Source organism: Myotis yumanensis, unplaced genomic scaffold, assembly GCF_028538775.1.
Source record: "Myotis yumanensis isolate MYYU_CA2020_CCGP unplaced genomic scaffold, mMyoYum1.0.hap1 SCAF_22, whole genome shotgun sequence".
Taxonomy (NCBI): Eukaryota; Metazoa; Chordata; class Mammalia; order Chiroptera; family Vespertilionidae; genus Myotis; species Myotis yumanensis.
The window spans coordinates 6,365,652-6,392,495 of NW_027223773.1; the positions used below are offsets into that span (position 1 = coordinate 6,365,652).

Below are 26,844 nucleotides of genomic sequence, written 5' to 3' on the forward strand. Positions count from 1 at the left end.
CTACTGGAAATGTGCCCGCAACCAAGGTACATGCCCTTGACCTGAATCGAACCTGGGACCCTTCAGTCCGCAGGCCGATGCTCTATCCACTGAGCCAAACCGGTCAGGGCAAGGTTTAGGGTTTGATCCCTGCTCGGCACGTATGGAAAGTAACCGATCGGTGTTTCTCACGTTGATGCTTCTCTCTTTCCTCCCTTCCTCCCTTTCTAAACAATCAATAAAAACATACCCTTGGGTGAGATTTAAAAAACAATATATATATATATATAAATAAAGCTGTCCGTGCTAAAAAGAGAAGGGGAGGTGCAGACAAGAATAGGCCAGAAGGAGGCGACCTTCAAGAGGGTCACTCCCCTGGGAAAGCCAGATCTCACGGGGTCAGAAAGAGGCTAGTGAATGGACAGAGGGACCCTCGGGTGGAATCTCTCAACGTCAGGCCCGAGGAATGTGGCCATGAAAGAAAGGATAGCCTGTCTCAGCAGGACGGAGTGGACGTGGACGTGGATGTGGACGTGTCAAGGGAAGACCACAGAGATCTGCCCACATGGGAGGGAGAGAAGGAGCCATGGGTGCTGAGGAACTTGGATGAGTGCCCCTCTCCACATTTGACTGTGTTTCATGTCAACTTCCCCCCTCCCCTCGCTCCCCTCCCCCGCAGATGTCCCAGAGAACTTTGACTTTGGGTAACCGCCAACGTCATGGAGTTGCTAAATCCAACGCTAGGATGTCGCAATGCCGAGAGGATTGGCTCTCAGCTCTCTGGCCTGAACTTGACTCAAACACCCTCAAACTTGACTTTTCCTTCCCACGGTGGCTGGCCAGGCATTTCCTCCTTGGCTGTGCACAGGTTAACACCAGCAAACATGCCAATAGCATAGACTCTGAGCCAGTCGCTGTTCTGAATGCCTGTGAGTGGGTGCTGTTCTTAGTCTTATTTTTTCAGAGGACAAAAGGCAAGTTCACGCCTTCAGGTAGTCTCGCTACTGCAAGATTCATAGTCTCAGCCCTGCTTACAGCATGGCTTGTCCAAGGCCACCAAGCCAATGACCTCTCTGGACCCAGTTCCACTGGGGGCTAGACTGGCTCTCCCGGTCAGTAAGCAATCGAATAGTCAACAAGTGACCTGTTACGTGCAAAGCATTGCAAGGGACCCCCAAACGTATGAACTGCGTGTCTCATCTCATTCAATCTTCAGAACCCCTCCGTTTTGTGGACAGGGAAACCGAGGCAGCATTTGAGCTCAAACCGCCGTAATCAAGGCAGGAATTGGCTCTTTCAGCCCTTGAGTGGTCTGAGCTTCCTCCTCACCCTGGTCAGAGACATAACTGGTTCTGGAGACACATGCTCCTCGACTTGGGATTTTTTAAAATATATATTTTATTGATTTTTTTACAGAAGCAAGGGAGACGGATAGAGTTAGAAACATCGATGAGAGAGAAACATCCATCAGCTGCCTCCTGCACACTCCCTACTGGGGATGTGCATGCAACCAAGGTACATGCCCTTGACCGGAATCGAACCTGGGACCCTTCAGTCCGCAGGCCGACGCTCTATCCACTGAGCCAAACCGGCTAGGGCCCGAGTTGGGATTTCTTGACTTTCTGGTGGTGCAGACAGCCGTTCTGTTTCTCACTTCCGGGACAGTGGTCAATGAATGACAACAGGTAGTCAGTACTTTATTACAACACGGGCTCTGTGGTAGGTGGTGTTGCCCAGCTGTGGCTACTTAAGGGTTCTGAGCACCGTGAAGGTGGGCGGGGCTCGCTAGGCAGTGATGTTTGCTAGGTTGGGTGCATTAAATGCATGTTCGGCTTACGATGGGTTTGTTGATGGGTTTGTTGTAGGCGGCGGGAAGGGCACCAGTGGCCTGACCGGTGGGGCAGCAACCTCAATGCTTGGGTTCTGGCTAGGACAGAACTCAGAGCGAGACCCAACCTGTAAGAGAACATTTATTGGGTAAAAATTGCAGAGGTAGAGAAAGGAATTCCTAGAAGCAGTGGGCTTAGGAAACAGGCTATAGAGGTAAAGGCAGGCCCTTGGAGCTTTGGGAGTGAGGAAGCCAATGGTAAGGTGCCTGGGGGGGGGGGGGGGCGGGCAGGGAGGGGGGCGCGGGGAGGGAAAGGCAGGGGTGTGCTCCCTGGAGGGAGAGGCACTGGGTCCTATGTCCTAAGGGTGTGTGTTTGTTTTTTTAAATTATATATATTGATTTCAGAGAGGAAGGGAGAGGGAGATAGAAACATTAATGATGAAAGAATCATTGACCGGCTGCATGCTTCACACTGGGGATTGAGCCCGCAACCCAGGCATGTGCCCTTGACTGGAATCGAACCCGGGACCCTTCAGTCCGCAGGCCGACGCCCTATCCACTGAGCCACACCAGCTAGGGCTGCCCTAAGGGTTTTAAGGGCAGAGATTTTAGGGGAGGTCCCAGGAAAGCGCTTAGAACAGTCAGTGGCTTTCCAGGTGTGTCCATCAGGGCTGTGGTCTCCTCTGATTGGCGGGCACCAGGGAGGGGTCGTTACTCCCTGCATCTGCTCCTGACGTCAGCCAGCCGTGGCTGTTTTTGTTGCTTCTCTGGGCCTGGAGCTGAACCACAACGGAGGCCCAGACGTTACCCAACGTGCAAATGAGAGGGTAGAGCGTATGCATCTCCAACCAGCTCAGGTGTGCAAGAAATCCCGCCTCTCCCTTTCTTGTCTCGCTATCAACTTAACATTAGTTTGAAGCCTCTGGCAGGACTAGAAACCACTGTGGTATCGCCCTTTGGCGTCCCTGGTGGGTGTTACGCAATGTCAGGACCTTGGGGCAGAGGGCGGGGGTGGCGCGGGGAGTAGATCTTGCTCACCAGGCTGGTCTGCCCGTTGCCCGTGAGCACACCCTTGCCCCACTCCCCGCCCCTCCTGCTTCCTCACGCAGCCAAACTCTGAGGTCGTGCCAGAGGCCTGTCCTCCTGGGACCCACAGACCTGCTTTCACTTCCTGTTTCTTGGAACCTCTGGGCTGTCCCTCCACCCCTCCCTTCCTCCCTGCACCTCCTAGAAAGCTCCGAGTCCTTGACCTAAGGCCAAGTTGGGAAAAGCAAAGCCAGGAGAGCCCACAAGCTCATTCTGGGTGTAGTCCTGCCTCGTACCTGGCCGGGGGGGCAGTGCATGGGGAGAAGGGAAAGCGGGGAGGGAGATTTCTACTCGCAAAGTATTATCTGCCCCCAAAGCAGTCCCCTCTGAGAGTAAATCCTTAGGGGGTGTGTGTGGGGGGGGTGTGGAGGGGTGGGCACAGAGGTAGATTTGCTACCTAAGGCCCGGGTATAGATGGATCCGTTTTATTAATTCATTTTATTGGTACATCGATTGTATTACTTCCCACTAGATATTTTCACCATCTTCTCTGACAGACTTGCACATTTGCCAAGAGGGAAGGTGACAAGTGTGCTCCTAGGACAGCGGTTCTCAACCTGTGGGCCGCGACCCCTTTGACGGTCGAACGACCCTTTCACAGGGGTCGCCTAAGACCAGCCTGCATATCAGGTATTTACATGACGATTCATCACAGTAGCAACATGACAGTGATGAAGTAGCAACGAAAATAATTTCATGGTTGGGTCACAGCATGAGGAACTGTATTTAAAGGGCCAGAAGGTTGAGAACCACTGTCCTAGGAGGAGTGTGCCCTGGTCTGACAGCCGTCACACGCTCAGCAAGTCTCATTAGGCTTTACGGGCCCGTCCAGCTCACACGCGCCATTGCACGCACGCAGACACAGGACAAGGGACCAGCCCTGTCAGGGCACCCAGACGATGGCGGAGGGGGCTGGAGCCCAGGTTTCCCCCTCCCAGCCCAGTGCTTTTTCTTTTTTAAAATATATTTTTATTGATTTCAGAGAGGAAGGGGGGAGGGCGGAGAGAGAGAGAGAAACATCAATGTTGAGAGAATCATTGATCGGCTGCCTCCTGCATGCCCCCCACTGGGGATCGAGCCTGTAACCCGGGCATGTGCCCTGACCGGGAATCGAACCCTGACCTCCTGATTCATAGGTCGATGCTGCACCACTGACCCACACCGGCCGGGCCCAACCCAATGCGTTTGCCAGGATCCCAGGCATCCTGGCAGTGACACCCACAGGAAGTCGGAGCCAAGTCTCTGGCTGACTCCACCCCCTCAGAATGGGGCTCAGCCGCCCGGGCAGCCCGCCCAGGGCAGATTCCACAGCTCCAGCCACCTCCCTGGGGGCCCAGAACCTGGGCACCGGGCAGGACCGGTGCTTCCTTCCGGCAGGGGTGTGGGCCCCAGCCCTCCCTGGCCCTGAGCGCAGCCAATGGGATCATCTTTCCTCCTCTGCACCCAGCAGGCACGGAGACCCTGGGCCACTCCTGCTGGCCTGCCGCCCTCTCTGCCTCCTCTGCCCCCACCAGCCCGTGTGCCACAGCTGCAGAGCAGGCTTGATTTTATACCCTCCCCTTCCCCGCGCAGCCGCCCCCCCGCCCCCCCCCCCCCCCCCCCCCCCCCCGCTCCCCATTCCTCTTGGTGCCTTCAGGCTCCAGATCCCTGCCAGGAAGGTTCTCAAGTGTTCGCTAATCTCTTCTCCCATTTCCATCCTCTCTGTATGACAGATCACAGTTTAATAAGGTTTTTCTTCCCAGCCCCCCCCCCCCCAACTGCTTCCACTTTGCATCACCATCCAAATGATTCCTGCTGCTCTTAGCAGACTGTCCCTGTCGTTACTTTCAGGGATGCAATCTGGGACCCCCAGCTCCTGGCTGCTCTGCTCTGACCTTGTAGCTGCCCATCTTTCCTGGCAATTTGCTTTGCCCGTCCACATGCCAGCGTTCGCATTGCATTCGGGAAGGCTAGCAGAGCCCGAGGTGTTAATTCTCTAATTGTGAATATTGGTGCCTGAACCCAAAGACGGGTCGAAATGTGCAATTCCTTGGTGAGCTATTTCTCACCAAGGATTTTAAAAAATATATTTTTTTCAAATACATTTTTATTGATTTCAGAGAGGAACAGAGAGGGGGAGAGAGTTAGAAACATCAATGATGAGAAAGAATCATCGATCAGCTGCCTCCTACATGCCCCCCATTAGGGATCAAGCCCACAACCTGGGCATGTGCCCTGACTGGTAATCGAACTGTGACCTCCTTGTTCGTAGGCTGATGCTCAACCACTGAGCCACGCCGGCCGGGCCCCGGGATTTTAAACGTGGCGTGCTAGTTGTGTGTTTTCAATCCTCGCCCGGATGGAATTCTTTCTTTGCATCAGGGGCTTTGAAACTGGGTGCTCACGAAGCGTTCATCTGGGTTTTCAGCGTCCTGTCTTGAGACCATCATGGCCTCCGCTGCTGTTCTTGGTGCTTGTGGTTCTGGGGGACACCCTCTTGCAGGTACTGGAGACCATCGGGGTCGCCTGCACAGAATTTCCCAGGGGTGCCGACCAGAGGAGCTCCAGCTCCCCGCCATGTGCTGAGCAATTCCACGTCCTTCCCTCGCGGTTCCCCTTCAGTGGTTTCTAAAAGGAAGACATTCTGGGTGAGGTGCCATTGCCTAGACCCGTGGTTGGCAAACTGCGGCTCGCGAGCCACATGCGGCTCTTTGGCCCCTTGAGTGTGGCTCTTCCTAAGCCTTAGGAGCACCCTCATTAAGTTAATAACAATGTACCTACCTATATAGTTTCAGTTTAAAAAATTTGGCTCTGAAAAGAAATTTCAATCGTCGTACTGTTGATATTTGGCTCTGTTGACTAATGAGTTTGCCGACCACTGGCCTAGATGTCTGTCTACCTAACACATGGACGGATCACGAGAATTCTTGTGGTTTCTGTTCTAAGGCTTGTGGCCCATCACGAGAACTCTTTAAAAAGATATTAGCTTGTAAGAACATGTGGTAACCAACTTCAAAATGCCACGGGTATTTAATTTTAAAGCGTGCCTTCAACATTTATGTAAAACGTTTTTTGTCCTCGTTCCATAGAAACTTACCTGGACCCCGGGTAAAGCTGGCAGTAGAACTACTGGTCCGCGATGCCTTAAGCGAGCGAGACGTAACGGAGGCTTATGTATCAGTGACCGAGTGTCTGGTTCGGGCACCGAGTGTCCTCAGATGCCCCCGGTGATGCTTCCTGGGAGCATTAAGAACAGTTACGGTTGCTGTTGTTCAGGTGAGAGGACTGGTGCTGGCAGAGGGCGCGCACACGCTCAAGGTCACGCGTCTGTTACCTTGTGGAGCTGGAGTCTGCAGCCAGCTACAAACTCAGTTGTCATTTTGGTCCTTTAAACATATCAAAACTGTGCAACAACAGACAGAGCCCGAGGGTGCACGGGGCGGGGGTGGCTACATCCTAAGGGGCGTGCCCAGGAAGAAGAGACAAGGCTGCCCTGGTTTGAAATTCAGGGATGATGCTCTCTCCCAGGCTCCTGAGGAGTGGGCGGCCTGCCAGGAGCGCCGGGTGCACGCCACAGGGCAGCAAGCAAGACCGACTTCCGCTTAGAGCAGCTTTTTTAAAAAATATATATTTTTATTAATTTCAGAGAGGAAGGGAGAGGGAGAAAGAGATAGAAACATCACCCCAGCTGGTTTGGCTCAGTGGATAGAGTGTCAGCCTGCCGACTGAAGGGTCCCAGGTTTGATTCCGGTCAAGGGCACATGCCCGGGTTGCAGGCTTGATCCCCAGTAGGGCGTGTGCAGGAGGCAGCCAGTCAATGATTCTCTCATTATTGATGTTTCTCTCTCTCTCTTCCTCTCCCTTCCTCTCTGAAATCAATAAAAATATATTTAATAAGATATATATAAATAATGAGAGAGAATCATTGATCGGCTACCTCCTGCACACCCCACACTGGGGGATCAAGCCCAGATACCCAGGTATGTGCCCTTGACCAGAATCGAACAGGGGAACCTTCAGTCCGCAAGCTGATGCTCTATCCACTGAGCCAAACCAGCTGGGGCTGAGAGCAGCTCTTGACCTCCATTCCCTGAAGCTCAGACTCTTCCTGCGGGCTCCTCCCCTCAGCCCCCGCCTTTGGTACGCCCCCTGCTGGTCTTCAGGAGAAGTGCCTGTCCTGGAATGAGAGAAATTGCACCCAAGCGCTGGTCCTTTACCCTTCGGGGCTGGGAAGAATTGGGGGTGACTGTCTTGACAAAGGCCCACTTCTTAGAAGTGAGCGTTGCGCATCTTGGTCGTGCTGCACCCCAGGAGAACGGGGCAGCCCGAGTAGTGAGCAGGGCCTGCCGAGAACAGGTCCCTAAGTCCTTACCGTCAAACTGTGGTCAGGGAGCCAGCGGCCTCAGTACCACCCGGAGGCTCGTTCGAGATGCACAATTCAGTTCCCTTTCCAGACACCTCGGACGCAGAGCACTTCTGAGGCTCTGGATCTGGCTCGCGCTGGATTCGATTTCTCTGAAAGAGCGAAGGTGACAACTGAGTTTGCAGGTGGATGCAAGTGCTGGCTCCACAGTTTAATAGGTGCATGGCCCTACGCGAGTGCTTGGCCTCTCTGAGCGTCAGTGGAATTTTCTGTTAAATAATGAAAGCACTAGACGCCTATTCAACGTTTAGGGTCCTTCTGGCCCTAAATCTGAGACCTCGTAATTACCCAGTGACGCCTAACCCAGCCATAACTTACCCTGCTGTACCGCATAGAGCAGTGGTTCTCAACCTTCTGGCCCTTTAAATACAGTTCGTCATGTTGTGGCCCAACCATAAAATTATTTTCGTTGCTACTTCATCACTGTCATGTTGCTACTGTGATGAATCGTCATGTAAATATCTGATATGCAGGATGGTCTTAGGCGAGCCCTGTGAAAGGGTCGTTCGACCACCAAAGGGGGTCGCGACCCACAGGTTGAGAACCGCTGGCTTAGAGAATGTCCCACTCAGATGGCGATCTTAGCTGGTTTTCCCTAGAAATCTGCACGTTCCCTGCTCACCGGAGACCATGGATCGCCCTCGCCCTTGTGCTGGCGTCCCCAGAAACCACATGTCCACAGAGGTGGTCACGAACGGGACGTCTAGGCCCAAGGAGACACTTCCTCACCACCACGGTGATGTGACAAATGGGGTGGCATTGCCAAAGTGTAGGGCCTCTCTCGCTGGGGCCACCGGGGAGAGAGCTGCCCTCGGACCCGCTGGCTTAGATGCCCGCCTTCTGAAGCAGAGCTGGGCCTGGGGTCCCTTCAGCTCCGAGGTGCCACACGCCCCGCTCGGCAAAACGGCCTTGATCTTTGCCCCTTAAAGTTCCGCTCCGTAAGAGACACGCCTAAGGTTTTGAATTCTTCTGCAAAGAAAACTGCCGGGTGGCACAGGAAAACACCCACGTGTTGTTTTCTGTTTCATCCTCTTAATTGGATTTCCTGTTTCTCCCCAGGCAACCAAAAGGCCCGGTTCCCGGTTCCCGGAAAAACACTGGCCGCCATCGCCACTGTGTGGCGTTCCTACCGTCTCAGGAACGGGAGTCCTTAAGCCACCAGGGACCGAGGATGGAGGAGACCCTATCCGCAGCGCCTGGTGTCAGGACTGGGAGGTAAGTACCCCTGAAGAAAATACATCTTCTTCAAAGCATTAGTGGGGAGAGAAGCACAGCTTCCCGTTATAAAACAAGTCACGGGGATGTCAAGTGCAGCATAGAGAATATAGTCAATAAAATTATAATAACTGTGTACGGTGACAGATGGCTACGAGGCTGGTTATGGTGATTGTGGCGATCAGGTGGTCAGGTAAGTAAATGTTGAGTCACTGTTGTACACCTGAAACTAATATATGTCGCCTATAAAAATAAAATATATTAAAAAAATTAAATTTTATTGATTTTACAGAGAGGAAGGGAGAGAGAGATAGAGAGTTAGAAACATCGATGAGAGAGATACATCGATCAGCTGCCTCCTGCACACCCCCCACTGGGGATGTGCCCACAACCAAGGTACATGCCCTTGACCGGAATCGAACCTGGGACCCTTCAGTCCGCAGGCCGACGCTCTATCCACTGAGCCAAACCGGTTACGGCTAAAAATAAAATTTAAACGCCCAGCCAGCGTGGCTCAGTGGTTGAACGTCAACCAATGAACCAGGAGGTCACGGTTCGATTCCCAGTCAGGGCACAGGCCTGGGTTGTGGGCTTGATCCCCAGTGTGGGGTGTGCAAGAGGCATCTGATCCATGATTCTCTCTCATCACGGGTGTTTCTCTCTCTCTCCCCCTCTCTGTTCCTCTCTGAAATCAATAAAATTTAAAGATAAGTAGAATGATAACAAAAACGATTAATGGGAAAAATAGGAGTGGGGTGCTTAAGTTGTGTGACCTTCAAGGTCCTTGTCCTCAAGAAATTTACCATCTGGGGCAGGGGGTGAGGCCTCATATAGTGAAAATGCTATCCTGGGGCTGTAAACAGAACATCAAGGGAGAGAGACCAAGTGTGCTGTGGGCATGAGAACTATTCCTTGGAGGAGCTGGCCCCGGGGAAGGTCAGTTTGCATCAGAGAGCAGATGAGACGGATAGAAACGCTGGAGCCCAGGGACCAGCCTGCGCAGAGAAATGGGATGGAGGCCAGGTTCCGAGAAAGCCAGCTCTTCCTGGCGCCCAGGGCAAGGCTGCGGGCACAGCCAGGAAGGCGGGTTGGCCGGACGTTGGCCGCTACCTCCCAGGAGCAGGGATCCCTCTACAGCAGGGGTCCTCAAACTTTTTAAACAGGGGGCCAGTTCACTGTCCCTCAGACCGTTGGAGGGCCGGACTATAGTTTAAAAAAAAAAACTATGAACAAATTCCTATGCACACTGCACATATCTTACTTTGAAGTAAAAAAACAAAACGGGAACAAATACAATATTTGTATTTGCATGTGGCCTGCGGGCCGTAGTTTGAGGACCCCTGCTCTACAGCCTCGAGGCCCAGCTCCCAAGGCAGGTCCTCCCAGGGAGCCAGGACTGGTATTCTTTGCTAAGGATCAAAAGCGTTGAATTAGCGCAGGAGCAGCCCTGGCTCCGGCCAGAGGGGCTGGCAGGCTCACCGTGGTGCCTGAGAGCAGAGGTGCCCGGTTCCTGAGGAGACAACGCAGCCCATAACTCACCCAAGCTCCATGCGTGGCGACGCTGTCCAGGCAGTTAAGTCCAGAGAGGAAACTGTTTTGCTCATGGCTGGGATTAGCGCTAAATGAATGCAGCTCCGATGAAAGATGCTGAGCCCTCTTCCCCTGGTCTCGTTATCTTGATGGGCAGCGTGGGCAGGACTATGGAGGCTGCATTGACGGCTGCTCTATATATTTTATTGATTTCAGAGAGGAAGGGAGAAGGAGAGAAAGACAAACATCCATGATGAGAATCATTGATCGGCTGCCTCCTGCACAACCCACATTTGGGATCGAGCCCACAACCCAGGCATGTGCCCCGACTGGGAATTGAACCGTGACCACCTGGTTCATAGGTCGACGTTCAGTCACTGAGCCACGCCGGCCTGGGTAAAAGTCACCACTTTACGTGTACAGTTTAGTGGCGTTAAGTACTCCTTTCTGTCTCATACCAACATCCCCTCCCTCCACTGCGCCGCAGACCCCTAATGCCCACTTCCGCAGCAGCCTGCAGGGATTTTCAAGGTAAAGGGATGTTTTCTACAGCGTTTATGTACTTTTTAAAAATTATTGTTTAAAGCAGCGGTCGCCAACCTTTCAGACCTCACGGACCACCAGTTGTCCGCGGACTACCGGTTGGCGACCGCTGGTTTAAAGTAGTACATGAGTCTCCTTTTCCCCCCATCAACCCCTCCCCGGACGCTCCCACCCCCCAGGACAAGCCCCCACCGCCCCAGGGTCTGTGTCCATTGGTTATGCGAATATGCATGCATACAAGTCCTTTGGGTGATCTCTTACACCTTCTCTCCCCCTCCCCCCCAGCCCCCGCAGCCCCCCGCCTTCCCTCTGAGGTTTGACAGTCCATTTGGTGTTTCTCTGTCTCTGTTTTTTGTTCATCAGTTTATGTTGATCATTATATCCACAAATGAGTGAGATTCTGTGATATTTATCTTTCTCCGACTGACTTATCTTTCTCCGCTGAGCACAATGCTCTCCAGGCCCGTCCATGCTGTTGCAAATGGTAAAAGTTCCTTTTTTTTTTTTTTACAGCAGCATAGTATTCCATCGTGTAGATGTACCACAGTTTTCTAATCCATTCATCTGCTGAGGGGACTTAGGCTGTTTCCAAATCTTAGCTATGGTGAATTGTGCTGCTATGAACATAGGGGTGCCTATGTCCTTTCTGATTGGTGTTTCTGATTTCTTGGGAAATAGTCCTAGAAGTGGGATCACTGGGTCAAATGGGAGCTCCACTTTTAACTTTTTGAGGAAACTCCGTACTGTTCTGCACAGTGGCTGCACCAGTCTGCATTCCCACCAGCAGTGCACGAGGGTTCCTTTTTCTCCACATTCTCGCCTGCACTTGCTGTTGTTGATTTATTGGTGATTGTTTATGTGCTCTTAACCATGGGACATCTATAAGAGGTGCTGCCGCTGTCACCAGCTTGCTTTATGGGCCACTGGTGACCTTTTTGAGTGTTGTCTCTAGCCCCTTTCCCCCGGGAGCCTGGGGACTTATTGTAAGTTCGCATCGCATGGTGATAATTTAGGAAGGAATCCATATGTCACCTGATGGCAGAACTAACAGCATCAGTAACTGTTCATGCTGCTTCATCGTCATCATTTTAAATACATGGTTTAGGGCCCTGGCCGGTTTGGCTCAGCAGATAGGGCTCTCTCTCATCTCTTGTTACCACAAATTCAAGGTCAAGCCATCGAGTTGAGTGTCTGCATTTGGGGGCCAGCGCGGAGCCGTCTGTAAATAAGGTAGGAGTGCCGAAACCGGTTTGGCTCAGTGGACAGAGCGTCGGCCTGCGGACTCAAGGGTCCCAGGTTCCATTCCGGTCAAGGGCATGTACCTGGGTTGCGGGCACATCCCCAGTAGGGGATGTGCAGGAGGCGGCTGATTGATGTTTCTCTCTCATCGATGTTTCTAACTCTCTATCTCTCTCCCTTCCTCTCTGTAAAAAATCAATAAAATATATTAAAAAAAAAAAAAAAGGTAGGAGTGAAACCAGAAGGCGTTATGTTATTCTCAGCCGGCGTGCTCGCTCCCGGGGCTCTGTAGGGATTTTCCTGGCTGGTTACCCGAGATGAGGATCCATTCTGATGCTTGGGTTTCACACAGTAGCTGCAAAACTGCCAGTGACTCGGGGGCCAACCTAGTTTCTTTCCTGCAAATAATATCAGAACATGTGTATCCGACAGTCACTTAAACCCTCCTTTGGGAAATCAACGTTTCTGTTCTCTTCCCTTCTAGAGCAGAGGTCAGCGAACGATGGCACGTGGACCGCAGAGCCTAAACGAAGAGTTTGCCAAGCCCTGTTGCAGAGTATAAGACACGGCGGTGGTTCTGTGTCAACGAAGCGTTAAGTGACATGAGGCTGGAAGGGGCCGGCTTCAGGAGGTCATTGAGCCCCCTGACACTGGGTGCAAAACTTGATCGGTGATGCGAAGGTGCCTTTTTGGAAGGCGAGGAATCGGAGCTACCATCAGCTGCTCGCGGGGGTCCGTGACCTCAAAGCAGGGAAGCCACCTCGGGGTGTAGGAAACGCAATAGGAGGGATAGAAAGATGGCGAGAACAGCGCTATATGCACCAGAAAATACCATCAACCGCCGTGTCCAGGGAGCCAGAAGGTCTAAGAGAGCAGCAGGTGCATGACATTAGGGCTCAAGTTCTAAAGACCCGTGTGCAATGCTTCGAGCTCAGAGAGCTGTGTTTCCATTCTCCCTTCTTCTCCATAGGATCATGGGAAACCACCTTGACCTTCTCTTGCGAGTGGTGCTCCTGGCCAGCCCTGCGCTTGGGATGTCTTCCTGCTCCTCGGATGGCCGCATCGCCTTGTATCATTTCTGTAACCTCACCCGGGTCCCCCAGGTCCCCAGCACCACTGAGCGCCTCCTGCTGAGCTTCAACTATATCCAGACCGTCACAGCTGAGTCCTTCCCCTTCCTGGAGCAGCTGGAGCTGCTGGAGCTTGGGACTCAGTTTACCTCCTTCACCGTTGACCAAGAAGCCTTCAGGAACCTGCCCAATCTCAGGATCTTGGACTTGGGCAAAAGTACGATAGGCTTCTTGCATCCAGATGCCTTTCAAGGGCTGCCCCGTCTGTTTGAACTCCGGCTCTACTACTGTGGTCTCTCCGATGCTGTGTTAAAAGACGGTTATTTCAGAAACTTGCCGTCTTTGAATCGCCTGGACCTGTCCAAGAATGAGATCCATAGCCTTTCCCTTCACCCTTCGTTCCAGGAATTAAATTCCTTGAAGTCCATTGACTTCTCCCTCAACGACATACCCATTGTCTGTGAGCATGATCTCCAGCCCCTCCAAGGGAAAGAATTCTCTTTTTTAGGACTTGCTGCCAATAACCTGTACTCCAGGGTCTCTGTGGACTGGGGGAAGTGCAGGAACCCGTTCAGAAACATGGTCCTAGACACCCTAGATGTTTCTAAGAATGGCTGGACCGTGGACATCATCAGAAACTTTACCAGCGCCATCAACGGCACCCAGATCCTCTCTTTGGTTCTTGCCTATCACACCATGGGTCCTGGGTTTGGCTTCCAAAACATCAAAGATCCCGACCGGCACACCTTCGCGGGCCTGGCCCGAAGTTCACTGAGACGCCTGGACCTTTCCCACGGCTCCATCTTCTCCCTGGGCTTCCGCCTCTTTGAGGCCCTCCAGGATTTGAAGGTCCTAAACATTGGCCACAACAAGATAAACACGATTGCACGGGAGGCATTTTATGGGCTCGACAACCTCCAGGTTCTCAATATGTCCTTTAACCTCCTGGGGGAACTGTACGACCCTACCTTCTACGGGCTGCCTAACGTCGCCTATATCGATCTGCAAAAGAATCACATTGGGATCATTCAGGACGAGACATTCCGATCCCTGCAGGGACTGCAGACCCTGGACCTGCGGGACAACGCTCTGAAGACGATTCACTTCATCCCAAGCATCCCTACCCTCTTCTTGGGCGGCAACAAACTGGTGACGTTGCCAAACACCAGATTCACAGCCAGCTTCGTCCAGTTGTCAGAGAACAGGCTGGAAAGGGTGGATGAACTCTACTTCCTTTTCCAGATCCCTCACCTCCGGGTTCTCGCTTTAAATCAAAACCGCCTTTCCTTGTGTGCCTCGTCGCCGTCTCCTGGCCCTCCTTCCGGGAACCTCAGCTTAGAGCAGCTTTTCCTCGGAGAAAACATGCTGCAGCTCGCGTGGGAGACTGGGTCCTGCTGGGATGTCTTCCAGGGCCTTGCCCGCCTCCAACTCCTCTTCTTGAACAACAACTACCTGAATTTCCTCCCGCCAGGCGTGCTGAGCCATCTGGTTGCCTTAAGGGTCCTCAGCCTCAACGGGAACAGGCTGACCGCGCTCTCTCCCGGTGACTTCCCCCCTCGCTTAGAGGTGCTGGACGTGTCCAGGAACCAGCTCCTCTCTCCCGACCCCGAGGTCTTCGCATCCCTCAGTGTCCTGGACGTCACTCACAACAAGTTCATCTGTGAGTGTGAACTTGGCCCCTTCATCAGGTGGCTCAATCAGACCAACGTCACCCTACTTGGGGCTCCCGCAGACACGTCCTGCTCGTACCCCAGCCCCCTGCTCGGGATGTCCCTCTACTCCCTGACCACGGAGAGTTGCGACGATGAGGAGAGACTCACGGCCCTCAAGTTCGCCCTTTTCGTCTTGTTCACCGTCACGGTGACGCTGTTGCTCGTGGCCGTCCTCATCGTCACGAAGTGCCGGGGGTCTTGCTTCCTCTGTTACCAGACGGTCCAGAGACTTGTGTTCGAGGACCAAGCCAAGACCAGAGAGCCCGACACGTACAAGTACGACGCCTACCTGTGCTTCAGCAGCAAGGACTTTGAATGGGTCCAGAACGCGGTGCTGGCACAGCTGGACGCTCAGTACAGCGCCCAAAACAGGCTCCGCCTGTGCTTTGAAGAGAGAGACTTCATGCCGGGGGAAGACGTCATCGCCAACATCCATGATGCCGTGTGGAGCAGCAGGAAGGTCGTCTGTCTTGTGAGCAGACACTTCCTGAGAGACGGGTGGTGCCTGGAGGCCTTCAGCTGCGCCCAGAGCAGGGGCCTGGCGGACCTCAACGGTGCGCTCATCGTGGTGGTGGTCGGGCCCTTGTCCCAGTACCAGCTGATGAAGCACGAGGCCCTGCGAGCGTTTGTCCAGAAGCAGCAGTACCTGAGGTGGCCCGAGGACCTCCAGGATGTTGGCTGGTTTCTTAACAAACTCTCCCAGCACATACTTCAAAAGGAGAAGAAGAAAGACGGCGACAAAGACGGCGACATTCCGCTGCAGACGATAGCCACCCTCTCCTAGGCCCAGGAGCAGGACCCTTCTTCGACTGCCCTCACCGATCGCCCTTCACCTTGTATTTGCACCGAGCCTCCATGGGGGGTCCTTTTGGAAATTCCTTTTCCCCCGACTCTGAAAAAAACATAAAGCTCTTGATTTTCGTAGCAACACGAACTGCAAATGGAAAGGAGCAGATCTAGAAGCTCCCAGCTGCTCCCAGAGGTCCCCACGCTCCACCGATGTCCTGTCGGACTCAATAATACCGTTCTCTCCTATTGTGTCAACCGCAAGGTATTTCCTAGTCGTGGGAAGGACACCTTGAGAGAAGTGACAGCTGACGGATACCCTTCCTCCGGCGTTAGTTCCAGGAGGGGCTGGGGTTCGGAGCCCTCTGTGCTCTGCGGGACAACGCTCAGTAGGAAAGAAACAGAACAGAGGCACCTTTCCTGCTTCCACTGTACGAACAGTGCCCCTGCTGGGTCAAGGTCACGCTCAGTCTCGGGGAGAAGTGGCCCCAAAGAAGCCGGGATGAGAATAACTAGAGCTCCTGTGGCCACAGCTCTCTTTCTGTCCTTACCTTCAGCCCCTCCAGGTGGAACGTGGGCCTTGAACTTCCTGTTGGCAGGTAAGCTTTAGTCCCTGATTTAGCGCCGGCCTATCTGTGCTTGATATATATATAACGTATCAGCCATTCAAGCTCTGGCAGGAGGAACTTGGCCTTTGGTCACAGATCCTGGCTTGAGTTCTGATGCTGCTGTGCATTAGCCCTGTGACCTTGAGCATGTCACACGCCCTTGATGGGCCTCGGTTTTTCACCTGTAGCATGATCGTGACTACCTCATCGAGTTGCCAGGACACTAAATGGGCTGAGGAGGTTGGGCTTCTCAGATCTTGACCTCTGTTGCCCCAGTGGCCACAACAAGAGGGTGCAAACACTGAGGGCCTCTTAGGTGGAATCAGAATGTCTTTCAAGTTGTTTTTTTATCATACAAGTCTTATTTTTCATGTTTGTGTTAATAGAGAAATGTTTTTGTGAAAGTATTAAGAAAAATCGAAAGCAAGGAAGGTTCACCAACATTACCCGTGGCTTCCCAGGCCAGCAGGGCCCCAGGTCAGCTGCTGCTGTCTGAGGAGCACACAGAGGCCTGGGGCTCGGCCCTCCAGGATGCTGCTCCCTTGTCCTCACTGTGTGCCCCGAATCCTGACCCTCCAACACAGACACACACACACACACACACACATACACACACACACACACACACACACACGGACTAGCTGTTCTCTTCCTGGTTTCTCTGGGCTGCTCTGATCCAGGAAACTGAGCTTTCCATGCACTTGATGTTCTTATATTTGAACAATGACACTGCCCATTAGCACCGTTCATCATCGCAGCACACACACACCCTATTCTATTCTACCCTTCCTTCTAGAATGTTCTCCCATTTCTGCACACACACACACACCCATCTCTGCACATCGCAGCACACATACACCCTATTCTACTATTCTACCCTTCCTTCTGGAATGTTGTCCCATTTCTGCACACACACACACACACCCTATTCTATTCTACCCTTCCTTCTGGAATGTTGTCCCATTTCTGCACACACACACACACACACACACCCTATTCTATTCTACCCTTCCTTCTGGAATGTTCTCTCATCTCTGCACATCCATCCTACCTGTTCTGCAAAACCAAGCCTCCTAGGATGCCTCCATCCCAAAAGCCTCTCTTCCTTCTGTGCAAACGCTTAGCACCCTAGCTGTCCCTTTAAAACCAGCACCACTTCCTGCCTCCTTTGAGGGTGGGGGCCTGTCTGGCCACCCAGAAGCTCCCGAGGAAAGACCCTTCGTGTCCCTCCCCAGCAGTTATGATGCTTTCTGAGGCCACTTTCCAAGCCCCACTTCACAGGAGTCGCTGCATACAGGCCACAGCGAAGGTGAGCCGTGCTGCGTGGAGACGTGGGTGCCAGCGGGCCAGCGGAGATGCTACTTGCTAAGCAACTGCCCCTGAATCCCACTTACCAACACTTCCAAGTGGGTGAGCTGATAAACCCCACAGAGCGCGGTCCTTTGGCGTCGCTGCTAAATAGGAGGAACCACCGCAGTTCAGCCCACCAATGGCGAGCGCTGGCTGTGTTTGAAATGGAGACGATTCTGGAAAGTCTAGAATGTTGTTTGGGGCTGCTGTAAACTTCAGAGAGAATCCCGCTCATCACTCCCAAAATACAGCTGACTCTGACCATTTCTTGTCGACCATTTGAAGCCGCAGGGACTAGTATTCCAGACGGGCCGGAGAGAATGTAAAGTAAACGTGGTTGGACGTTTGAAATGATGAAATAACTCTTTGGAGGAAGGAGAAGAAAAAGCCCAGGCGTAAGGTAGACAAATGCTCACCTGCCACAAGACCAAATCAATTTATTTTTTTAAAATACATTTTTAGCCGAAACCGATTTGGCTCAGTGGATAGAGCGTCGGCTTTCGGACTGAAAGGTCCCAGATTCGATTCCGGTCAAGGGCATGTACCTTTGGTTGCGGGCATATCCCCAGTAGGAGATGTGCAGGAGGCAGCTGATCGATGTATCTCTCTCATCGATATTTCTAACTCTCTATCTCTCTCCCTTCCTCTCTGTAAAAAATCAATAAAATATATTTTTAAAAATAAATAAAATACATTTTGATTTCAGAGAGTAAGGGAGAGGGAAAGAGAGAGAAACATCAGTGATGAGAGAGAATCATTGATTGGTTGCCTCCTGCACTCCTCCTACTGGGGATCAAGCCCACAACCCAGGCATGTGCCCTTGACCAGAATTGAACCTGGGACCCCTCAGTCCACAGGCCGACGCTCTATCCATTGAACCAAACCAGCTAGCGCCGTGGTTGGCAAACTTTGGCTCGAGAGCCACATGCGGCTCTTTGCCCCTTGAGAGTGGCTCTTCCCAAGCCTTAGGAGTACCCTCATTAAGTTAATAACAATGTACCTACCTATATAGTTTAAGTTTAAAAAATTTGGCTCTCAAAAGAAATTTCAATCGTTGTACTGTTGATATTTGGCTCTGTTGACTAATGAGTTTGCCGACCACTGAGCTAGGACAAGACAAAATCAATTTAAAATGCCTAGAATGTTAAGTCAAGAAATGGCATTCTGAGTGTACATTGAGAAATATGAAATGCCAGAAGAAAGAACCCCATAAACTAATTGCCAAAGGGAGTTCTGCCCAATCCATCCATTGGAAACACCTAGAAAAGCTGCAGAAACGATTCTTTAAATCGGTTTAAAGGCATTGGGGGGAAATAAATAAAAGCACTGGAGAGCTACAAAGCAGGAAAGAAGGCCGAGATCCAAGGGAAGAAGAAAATCAAGAGCGATGACCACATGTAAAGCGAGCCCTTCTACAAAGGCCATCCAGGAATCAAACAGGCACACCACAGCCCATGAGAATAACACGTGTATCCGAAAAGCACTCTCATCACCAGAGCATGAAAGGACTACACATCGATAAGAAAAAGTCAAGGGTCTTAAGAATTTCCCATAAAGGATACTCGATGTCCAAAAGCAAATGGAAAATAAAATATTCAACCTCCGTCAGTCATCGGGGACACGCAGATTAAAACCACTCTGTGACACCACCACACGCCCAGCAGCATGGCTCGCATGAAAACGACCGGCAGGATCCAGTATCAACCAGGACATGAGCAGTTAACATTCAACTACGTTATTGGTGAGAATGTAAATTGGTGTCACTTGCGAAAACAATCTCTCGTTATCTGCTGAAGTTGAGGCCACACACACCCTTTGACATTGCACTTCGGCCCATAGGTATACACACACCAGAAACCCATGTACATGTGGTAGATCAGTTCGTGAAGAGCTTATAGGACACCTCCCCCCAGATACCTTATCTTCATTAGGAACGGCCTCTGGTCTAAATGTGCTCGTTTCTCAGCCGCAGCAGCTGTGCTTGGGGGTGTGGGGGCCTAGAAAGATCGGAGAGAGCTGGGGTGGGGAGTATAAGCTTTTGTTATGAATCAGTGATATGATTTAATGTTTAACTCCCTGCATGCATTTCATTCATACTTTAATCGTGACAAAAATAATCAATCATGGCAAAATAATCCATGCCTGCATACATAAAAGGGAGCTAACTTCTGTCCTTGGCAGAAATAAGATTCGCCCCAATTTGAAAATTAAGCCACCGACAAAGAAAAACGACACCATTTCCACAGGTGGACGATATTCCGTGTATAATGTTGGGCTCGATTTTCTTTTCCTTAAGATGAAAGGAATTTTGCATCTGTTTTACTTAGCAGTTAAATATTTTATTCCTCCACGGCCACAGACCTTCCATTTAGGCCGGCCTTTTAAGAAACCAAACGTTTTTCTTTTGCAGACAATGCCCTGGAAGGGACGCGCTCGGGGTCCGCTCGGGCGCCCAGGCCCGGCGAGTGGGACAAGGCGGCTTTATTCCTGGATCTTGGGGACCCGAGCCAACAGGCTGGGAGGCTTGTTTTGATTCCTAGCTCGGACGGTACCTCTGCGAGGCCTTGTTTTTCTGTCTCTCCTCGCTGCAGTGTGATAAAAGCAATGACATCATGTCTCCTTGGGGAGGCCCCTCCAGGAAGCAGGTGCGTGGGCAGAGTGGTGGCCGTGGCATTGCTGGGCTGGGCTGGGCTGGGCTGACCTGGGTTTGCCGCTCCCATAGCCCTCAAGCCTAACACCTGAGGCCGCTTTCATGGTTTTTCCAGTGACTTTCCCCCTCCTTCCCCCTCTGCAGCTGTTACCGGACCAGCCTGCGGGCTGTGCCAAGCCCTGAGGGGTTTGCAGAATTAAGTCACCGGTGTTGCCGTGTGCTGGTCCGCGTGGAACAAGAGGACCTTTTTGGAGAAGGACCAGGACTCACCAGGGGCCCTTCCGTGGAGGCCTTCGGGCTTAGCTGTGGAGCAAAGGAGGGAACGCTGGTAGTGAGTCACCAGCTGGTGGAGGGGCCTCCCCTCGCCTGGCGCAGGCTGGAGTCCCCCCATGAGCGGGGGCAGGAGCTCCCCGGCCCACGCCCTCCTCGGGGCGGAGACATGCTGGCCCCGCATCGGAAGAGCAAGCTGTCACCAGGCCAGCTGCGTGCTGCCGACCTGCTTGGAGGCCCAGGTACAGGGCGTTTGGTTGCTGGTGGGGATTTCTGCCCAGAATGAAAAGGGGTGGGAAACCGCGGCATCGTTCTAACACAAGGGACATGCGCTGCAGTACCTGGTGGGGGCGGCTGCTTGCTCACAGCGGCCTCCTGGCGTCCCAGGGCTCCCAGGTCTGCCTTCGGCTCCTCCGGCCCCCACGCTGTGAACCTGACCTTCTTGGAGGGCTAGGCACCGCCTCTGGGAATCCATCCGAACAGGGAACCCCCGAGCTGTGTTTTGGGGTTTTTTGTTGTTGTTTTGAAACATCCGATAAAATGGGCAGCTCCCGAGGGCACTTCAATGCGTTTTGACATTTGTCTCCACGCATGTAATCACCACCTCAATCGAGATAGATGATTTCTGTTGCTCTGGAAAGTTTGGTCTTGCCCCTTTGCTGACAATACCCACCGTAGGCTACCCGGCTCAGATACCCGCTGTCCTGACTCCCGTCGACATAAACTAATTCTGCCTGTTGTAGAACGTCACGTGGACAGAATCATTCCGTCTTTTGCATCTGGCTTCCTTTACTTCTCATTTTCTGAGGTTCTCCCAGAGGTCGCATCGATCGGCGGTGTGTTCCTTGTCATGGCATTGCACGTGTTTACCACAATTTCTTTATCCGGTTGAGGTTTGCTGCTTCCAACCATCTGGGTGGCTGCCAGCTACTAGCGACTACAGACAAAGCTACAGGTTCTTCTGGACATGTGTCCATTCATCTAAGAGTAGAATTGCCAGGTCATAGGGTTAAGTATACACTGAGTGGCCAGATGATGACCACCCCATCAGTACAATGAAGTGAATTAGTTATGCAAATAATAATAAAACCTTGAGAATATTTGCTTAGGAAGTTTTCAATATTCGGTATTTTTGGACGTGTCAATGAAGTACTGATGGGGTGGTCTAATCATCTGGCCACTCGGTGGATGTCTTACATCGAGAGAAACGTCCCAGCAGTTGTCACATGTTACTCGCCTGACTATGGAAGGGGTCCCAGTTGCTCCACATCAGGGGTCCTCAAACTACGGCCCGCGGGCCACATGCAAATACAAATATTGTATTTGTTCCCGTTTTGTTTTTTTACTTCAAAATAAGATATGTGCAGTGTGCATAGGAATTTGTTCATAGTTTTTTTTTTAAACTACAGTCCGGCCCTCCAACGGTCTGAGGGACAGTGAACTGGCCCCCTGTTTAAAAAGTTTGAGGACCCCTGCTCCACATCCTCGCCGGCACTTGGTATTGTCAGCCTTTTGCACTGTAGCCTGTGGAGTGGTTGGGAAGTGGTATCTCCTAGTGGCTTCCACGTGCATTTTCCCAGTGGCCACGTGGAACGCCATTTCCCATGATCCTTATCCAGTCACACCTGTTCTTTGGTGCGGCCTCCATTCAAATCCTCTGCCCATCTGAACACCTTGCACACCGGTAGTTTCATTGCTAGCTTTACCCAGTGGCCAGACAAGTTTCTATTGAACGAGTACAGAAAACTTTTTCCGAAGTCTCATCCTTTAAAAAGATATTCGCCGGTAAGAACAGGTCATAAGTAACTTCAAAATGCAGTGGGTGTTAAATTTTAAGGCGTGCCTTCAGCATTTACGTAAAACCCTGTGTAATAGGAAAACAGGGGAATGCTCCTGATCCGATGCAGTGTGTTAAGTGGCTTATCTTTTTATCATTAATTGGTAGGCATGTTTTCTATGTTCTAGGTAGAAGTCTTTGTCAGACATAGGGAATACTCCTACTTTCTCTCAGCCTCTAGCTCGCCTCTCCGTGATATTTTTTTAAAATATGTTTTTATTTTTTAGAGAGAAACATCCATCAGCTGCCTCCTGCACACCCCCGCCTGGGGACGGAGCCTGCAGTGGGGGCAGGTGCCCTGCCAGCACCTTGACCTTGGACGCCAGCCTCCGGACTGTAAGACCTCACGTTCCTGCCGCACGAGGAGCCCTGGCGCCGTGCCACCGTCTCACCTGCTCCTTGGAGGGGCCTGGCCGGTGTCCCCCTGGAGACCCAGCGGAAGTGAAGGCGGCACACAGGAAGGCGGCGGCTCTCGGAAGGACTGCTGATAAGGAGCACCGGGTGACAAGGCGCAGCCTGCAGGGCTCAGAGGGGAACTGGACGGCACTACCCACCCCGTCGTTCCAGCGCTTAAGGCAGAGGCCCAGGTGCTGCCTCAGTGGTACCCGGGGCACCCTCTGCACCCCGCACCCGCGGCTCCCCTCCGGCGGCTCCCCGCTCTGTGTTCACCTCTGAGCTCGTTCCTCCCTCCCCCATAAAACGTGGACTCCACAGTCTCCCTGACTTGAACACGCGAAGGGTCGTGGAGTCATTATGACCCCCTAAGACAGCGGTTCTCAACCTGTGGGTCGAGACCCCTTTGGCGGTCGAACGACCCTTTCACAGGGTTCACCTAAGACCACCCTGCATATCAGATATTTACATGACGATTCATAACAGTAGCAACATGACAGTGATGAAGTAGCAACGAAAAGAATGTTATGGTTGGGTCACCACATGAGGAACTGTATTTAAAGGGCCCGAAGGTTGAGAACCACTGCCCTAAGAGAACAAGTGTTCTGACAAGCAGGGCGGGGAGGGTGGGCGGTGGTGTGTCTGGTCACGGGGTCCCCACTGGGGTCCCCAGCAAAGCGACCCCAATGGGAGCCCAGGCTTTCAGGGGAGTTTTTCCCCGTCTACTGATGGGAGTGAAAAGCAGATCCCCAGCATCTCCTAAAGAACTGGGGAGTTTCCTCTGGGGTACGTACGCTAGAGGACCCCGACCCCCACCCCTCTCTAGAGGACCCCCATCCTCCCTAGAGCCCCCCCTCCCAGAGGGGAGCTGGCCCGTCCTCTGGCTCACCCTCCTGTGACCTCTCTCCCGGTCGCCCCCAGGTGGCGCTGCAGGACCACAGCCCTGGGCCGGGCCGTCCTCAGCCCGAGGCTCCCCCTTTGCCCGAGCCACCTTCCTGGTTCTCCACTACCCTCTGGAGCTTCCAAGTCAGCGATCAGGCGTCCCTCCCACCGGACATCGGAAGCGGCAGGGGGCTGAGAGCCTGGCTGTGGAATCCACAGGCCCTGCCGATCAGCCGGCCCTCCTCCTGCCCCAGTGCCCAGGGGGCCGCCCTCCCTGAACCCCTCCTGCCCCCAGACAACCTACAGCAGCGATGGTGAACCTATGACACGCGTGTCAGAGGTGACACGCGAACTCATTTTTTTGGTTGATTTTTCTTTGTTCAATGGCATTTAAATATATAAAATAAATATCAAAAATATAAATCTTTGTTTTACTATGGTTGCAAATATCAAAACATTTCTATATGTGACACGGCACCAGAGTTAAGTTAGGGTTTTTCAAAATGCTGACACGCCGAGCTCAAAAGGTTCGTCACCACTGTGCGTACAGCATCACAGCCACATGCAGACACTGGCCTCGTTGGGGGACACCTCCATGCGCCTCATATGTGCAGAAACGAGGAAAAGTAAACACAAGACAATCTTCAGAGACGGAGCCGGCCAGCCACGCCCCGAGGGCTCCGTGCCCCTCACCAGATCGCTCCTTAGAGGCAACTGTCCCCCGATCGCAATAAAGTAGAAACACCCAGAGCCGCCTGGACCCCATGGCTGCGCAGTGCTGGGGGTCAGGGCGGGCAGGTGTCGGGGTCAGGCCAGGGATTGGCTGGGGTGGGTGGAGCCCCCGCCTCCCCAAGGCCTCAGAGATACTGCTCCTCTCCCCCTCGGCCTCTCGGCACTTTGCTGTAGCATTCGCATCCTGGGGGTCTCTGGGGAGAGACACAGCGGGAGGGGGTATTTTGGGGGTGCGGGGCTGTGTGTGTCCTGTCTCGGAGCAGCCACACCTCTCCCAGGCATCTCAGGTCTTACCCCCGCATGAAGGACAGAGTGAGTGGCCCAGGGGTGTTCATGGGGCAAAGTTGAATCTGCCTGGACCCTTTCCCCAAAGCCCCCAAATCAGGGGTCCCTTGAGCCAGACCCAGACCCTGCATGCCTTTTGGGGATACCAGGTGGCCACTTGGGGCTGGGTTCGCTGTCCAGTGGCACCTCAGGCCAGGACGTGTTGGTCCCCCTCGCCTACCCACCGTGTGCCAGCCTGCATGGAGCTTAACTGTGTGTCTGTGTGGCCCCTGACCCCACGCACCGCCCTCAGGACAAGGACGTGTTCGTTCGAGCGCTCGGAACCTTCCGGGGATGCTCTTTCACGCCACGGTGGCTCCGTAAGGGAGCGGTTAAGTGACATAAACTGAACTAGAGCTTCAGGGTGTCGGGGTGATGGGGAAGGACCCTGACCTTCCCTGAAAGCCGGGACCTGGGCTCCAGGCCAGAGGCCTCCTCCACACCCGGTCCCTCTGCCCACACTGCCCAGCGGGGGCTGCACGAGGCACAAGTGCCCACAGAAGCCATGGGGGCACCGGGACACCGGTCTCCAGCCGCCCTCTGGTGCTGCCTGCGCCCGGGGCTGCCCTCGGAGACCCAGTGTCCCTGCCCCCGGGGGAAGGAACAGACTGGAACGGAGCCCGTCTCGGGGCCGCCGTGGCGTCCAGGCCTTGGCCGCTGTGGTTTCCTTCCTCTCCCAGCGGCTACTATCGGTCCTTCCCACTCATCCTCGGACCCAAACAACCTTTGGAAACCACAAGGGGGACGGGGGTGGGGGTGGAGAGGGGCTCCCCGAGCCAACTGCTTCTGAACGCCCGTCTCCAAGCAGGAAGGCTGCTCTTTCCTGTTTAGACATCGTGTCTGGCAAGAGGAAGTCGAGAGCAAAGCAACAATAATGACAGAAACCCCTGATGGCGAACGTCGCTCGTATCCAAGATGGCTTTTGTGGGGGGCCTGCCGGGCCCGAGGGACGCAGTGTGACTGTGGGCTGCTGTGGTCGGACGATGGGCTGTGGTGGGGGGCGGGGGTGGGACCCCTTAGGGGCGCCCCTGGATGCCTGAGGGACCCTCCAGGATTGGGGAGAATGGAGAGCTTTGCCGTCGGCCCAGGTTCCAATCCCACCCCAGCTCATGCCAACTGCTGGGCTGGACTAGCCACTCAGCTCCCCTCCCTGCAGCTTCCTGGGCTCTGAGACAAGACAGTAGCTGCCCCCGCTGTGCACGCACGGCCCGCACCTGGGACGTCTGAGGACTGCGGTGAAGAACACCCAGGCTGAGGGTGCGAGCTCTCGCTCACCTTGCCAGGAGAATGCGGGTCCGAAAGGGGCCCAGGGCTTGGTTCCGGTGGGAGGAGAGACCCCATCGGGGCAGCGGGTCCCAGGCCTGACTCAGTTTTCCTTGGGAGCTGATGGGCTGCTCCCGGCGAGCCCCTTGTGCCCTCAGTCCCTGCCAACGGGGTAACCTCTGCCCAGTGCACCGTCTGTCCCCCCACCCCCCACCCCCAGGCGCTCAGTGCAGCTCGCTCCACATGCACTGGCCGAGAGCTGACCCCATGCTAGGCGGCCTGCTAGGCAACGCGTCTGGACATACAGAGGGAAGCAGGACCCCATGGGAGGAACAATCTCTCTGCTCTTAGCTCCTGAACGTGGGCCTCTCCATGGAGTTCAAGTCCATAGGGTGCTGGTGGGAAGGCCGCTCCAACGCCAGAAGGCGCTCCCTGCCTGTGGGGATCACACTCGGGGGCGGGGGGATGGTTCGTCTAGACCAGTGGTTCTCAACCTGTGGGTCTCGACCCCTTTGGCGGTCCAACAACCCTTTCCCAGGGGTCGCCTAAGACCATCCTGCAGATCAGATATTTACATGACGATTCATCACAGTAGCAACATGACAGTGATGAAGTAGCAACGAAAATAATTTTATGGTTGGGTCACAACATGAGGAACAGTATTTAAAGGGCCGGAAGGTTGAGAACCACTGGTCTCGACTCTGGGGGCTGCTTCAGCGCCAGCCTTGTTTATGGGGAGAACTGACAAAGCAGGAAACCGAGGCACCGAAGAGCACGCGGCCAGGTCAGGTAAATAACGTGCCAGATCGGAGCGCGTGGATCGGCCCCGCTGACTCTCATCCCCTCCTGGGCTCTGCCGGGCCGGCCCGGCTGCCTGTTCCGACGTGACTGTGTCTGATCGTCCCATGGGACCAGGAAGACACGGGAACCAAGGGTAGGGCGCCCTGAGCCCAGCCACGCTGGAGCCAATAATAAACGTGTAAAGGCTGATGGCTGAGCTCTGAGCTTATAACACCGGCGATGAGCTAAGAGCCTGTGAGAGCAGCTGAGGCTATGAGGACAGAGGCCTGAACCCGCCAGGCACGCGCTGCCCCGGTGCCGGTGGACACGGAGCACCCGGCCAGGCCCGTGTCCACACACATGCC

At 53.6% G+C, this 26,844-nt stretch overlaps 1 protein-coding gene across 8 annotated transcripts in view; it reads left to right on the forward strand.

Moving 5' to 3' along the window:
- TLR5 (toll like receptor 5) overlaps positions 1 to 23,790 on the forward strand; it is a 33,810-nt gene extending 10,020 nt beyond the window's left edge. The window contains exons 1-8 of one of the 8 annotated variants that reach the window (XM_070401193.1): positions 5,978 to 6,148; positions 8,355 to 8,510; positions 10,257 to 10,436; positions 12,312 to 12,453; positions 12,793 to 15,989; positions 19,759 to 19,993; positions 20,143 to 20,510; positions 22,333 to 23,790. In XM_070401193.1, the coding sequence (XP_070257294.1) occupies positions 12,425 to 12,453; positions 12,793 to 15,388 (2,625 nt within the window). In that variant the 5' untranslated portion in view covers positions 5,978 to 6,148; positions 8,355 to 8,510; positions 10,257 to 10,436; positions 12,312 to 12,424 and the 3' untranslated portion in view covers positions 15,389 to 15,989; positions 19,759 to 19,993; positions 20,143 to 20,510; positions 22,333 to 23,790. Of the gene's footprint in view, positions 1 to 5,976; positions 6,149 to 8,354; positions 8,511 to 8,657; positions 8,704 to 10,256; positions 10,437 to 12,306; positions 15,990 to 19,758; positions 19,994 to 20,142; positions 20,511 to 22,332 lie in introns of those variants that run through there. The other 7 variants (XM_070401189.1, XM_070401191.1, XM_070401194.1 and 4 more) reach the window with 7 other exon arrangements.
- Positions 23,791 to 26,844: the final 3,054 nt, after the last annotated feature.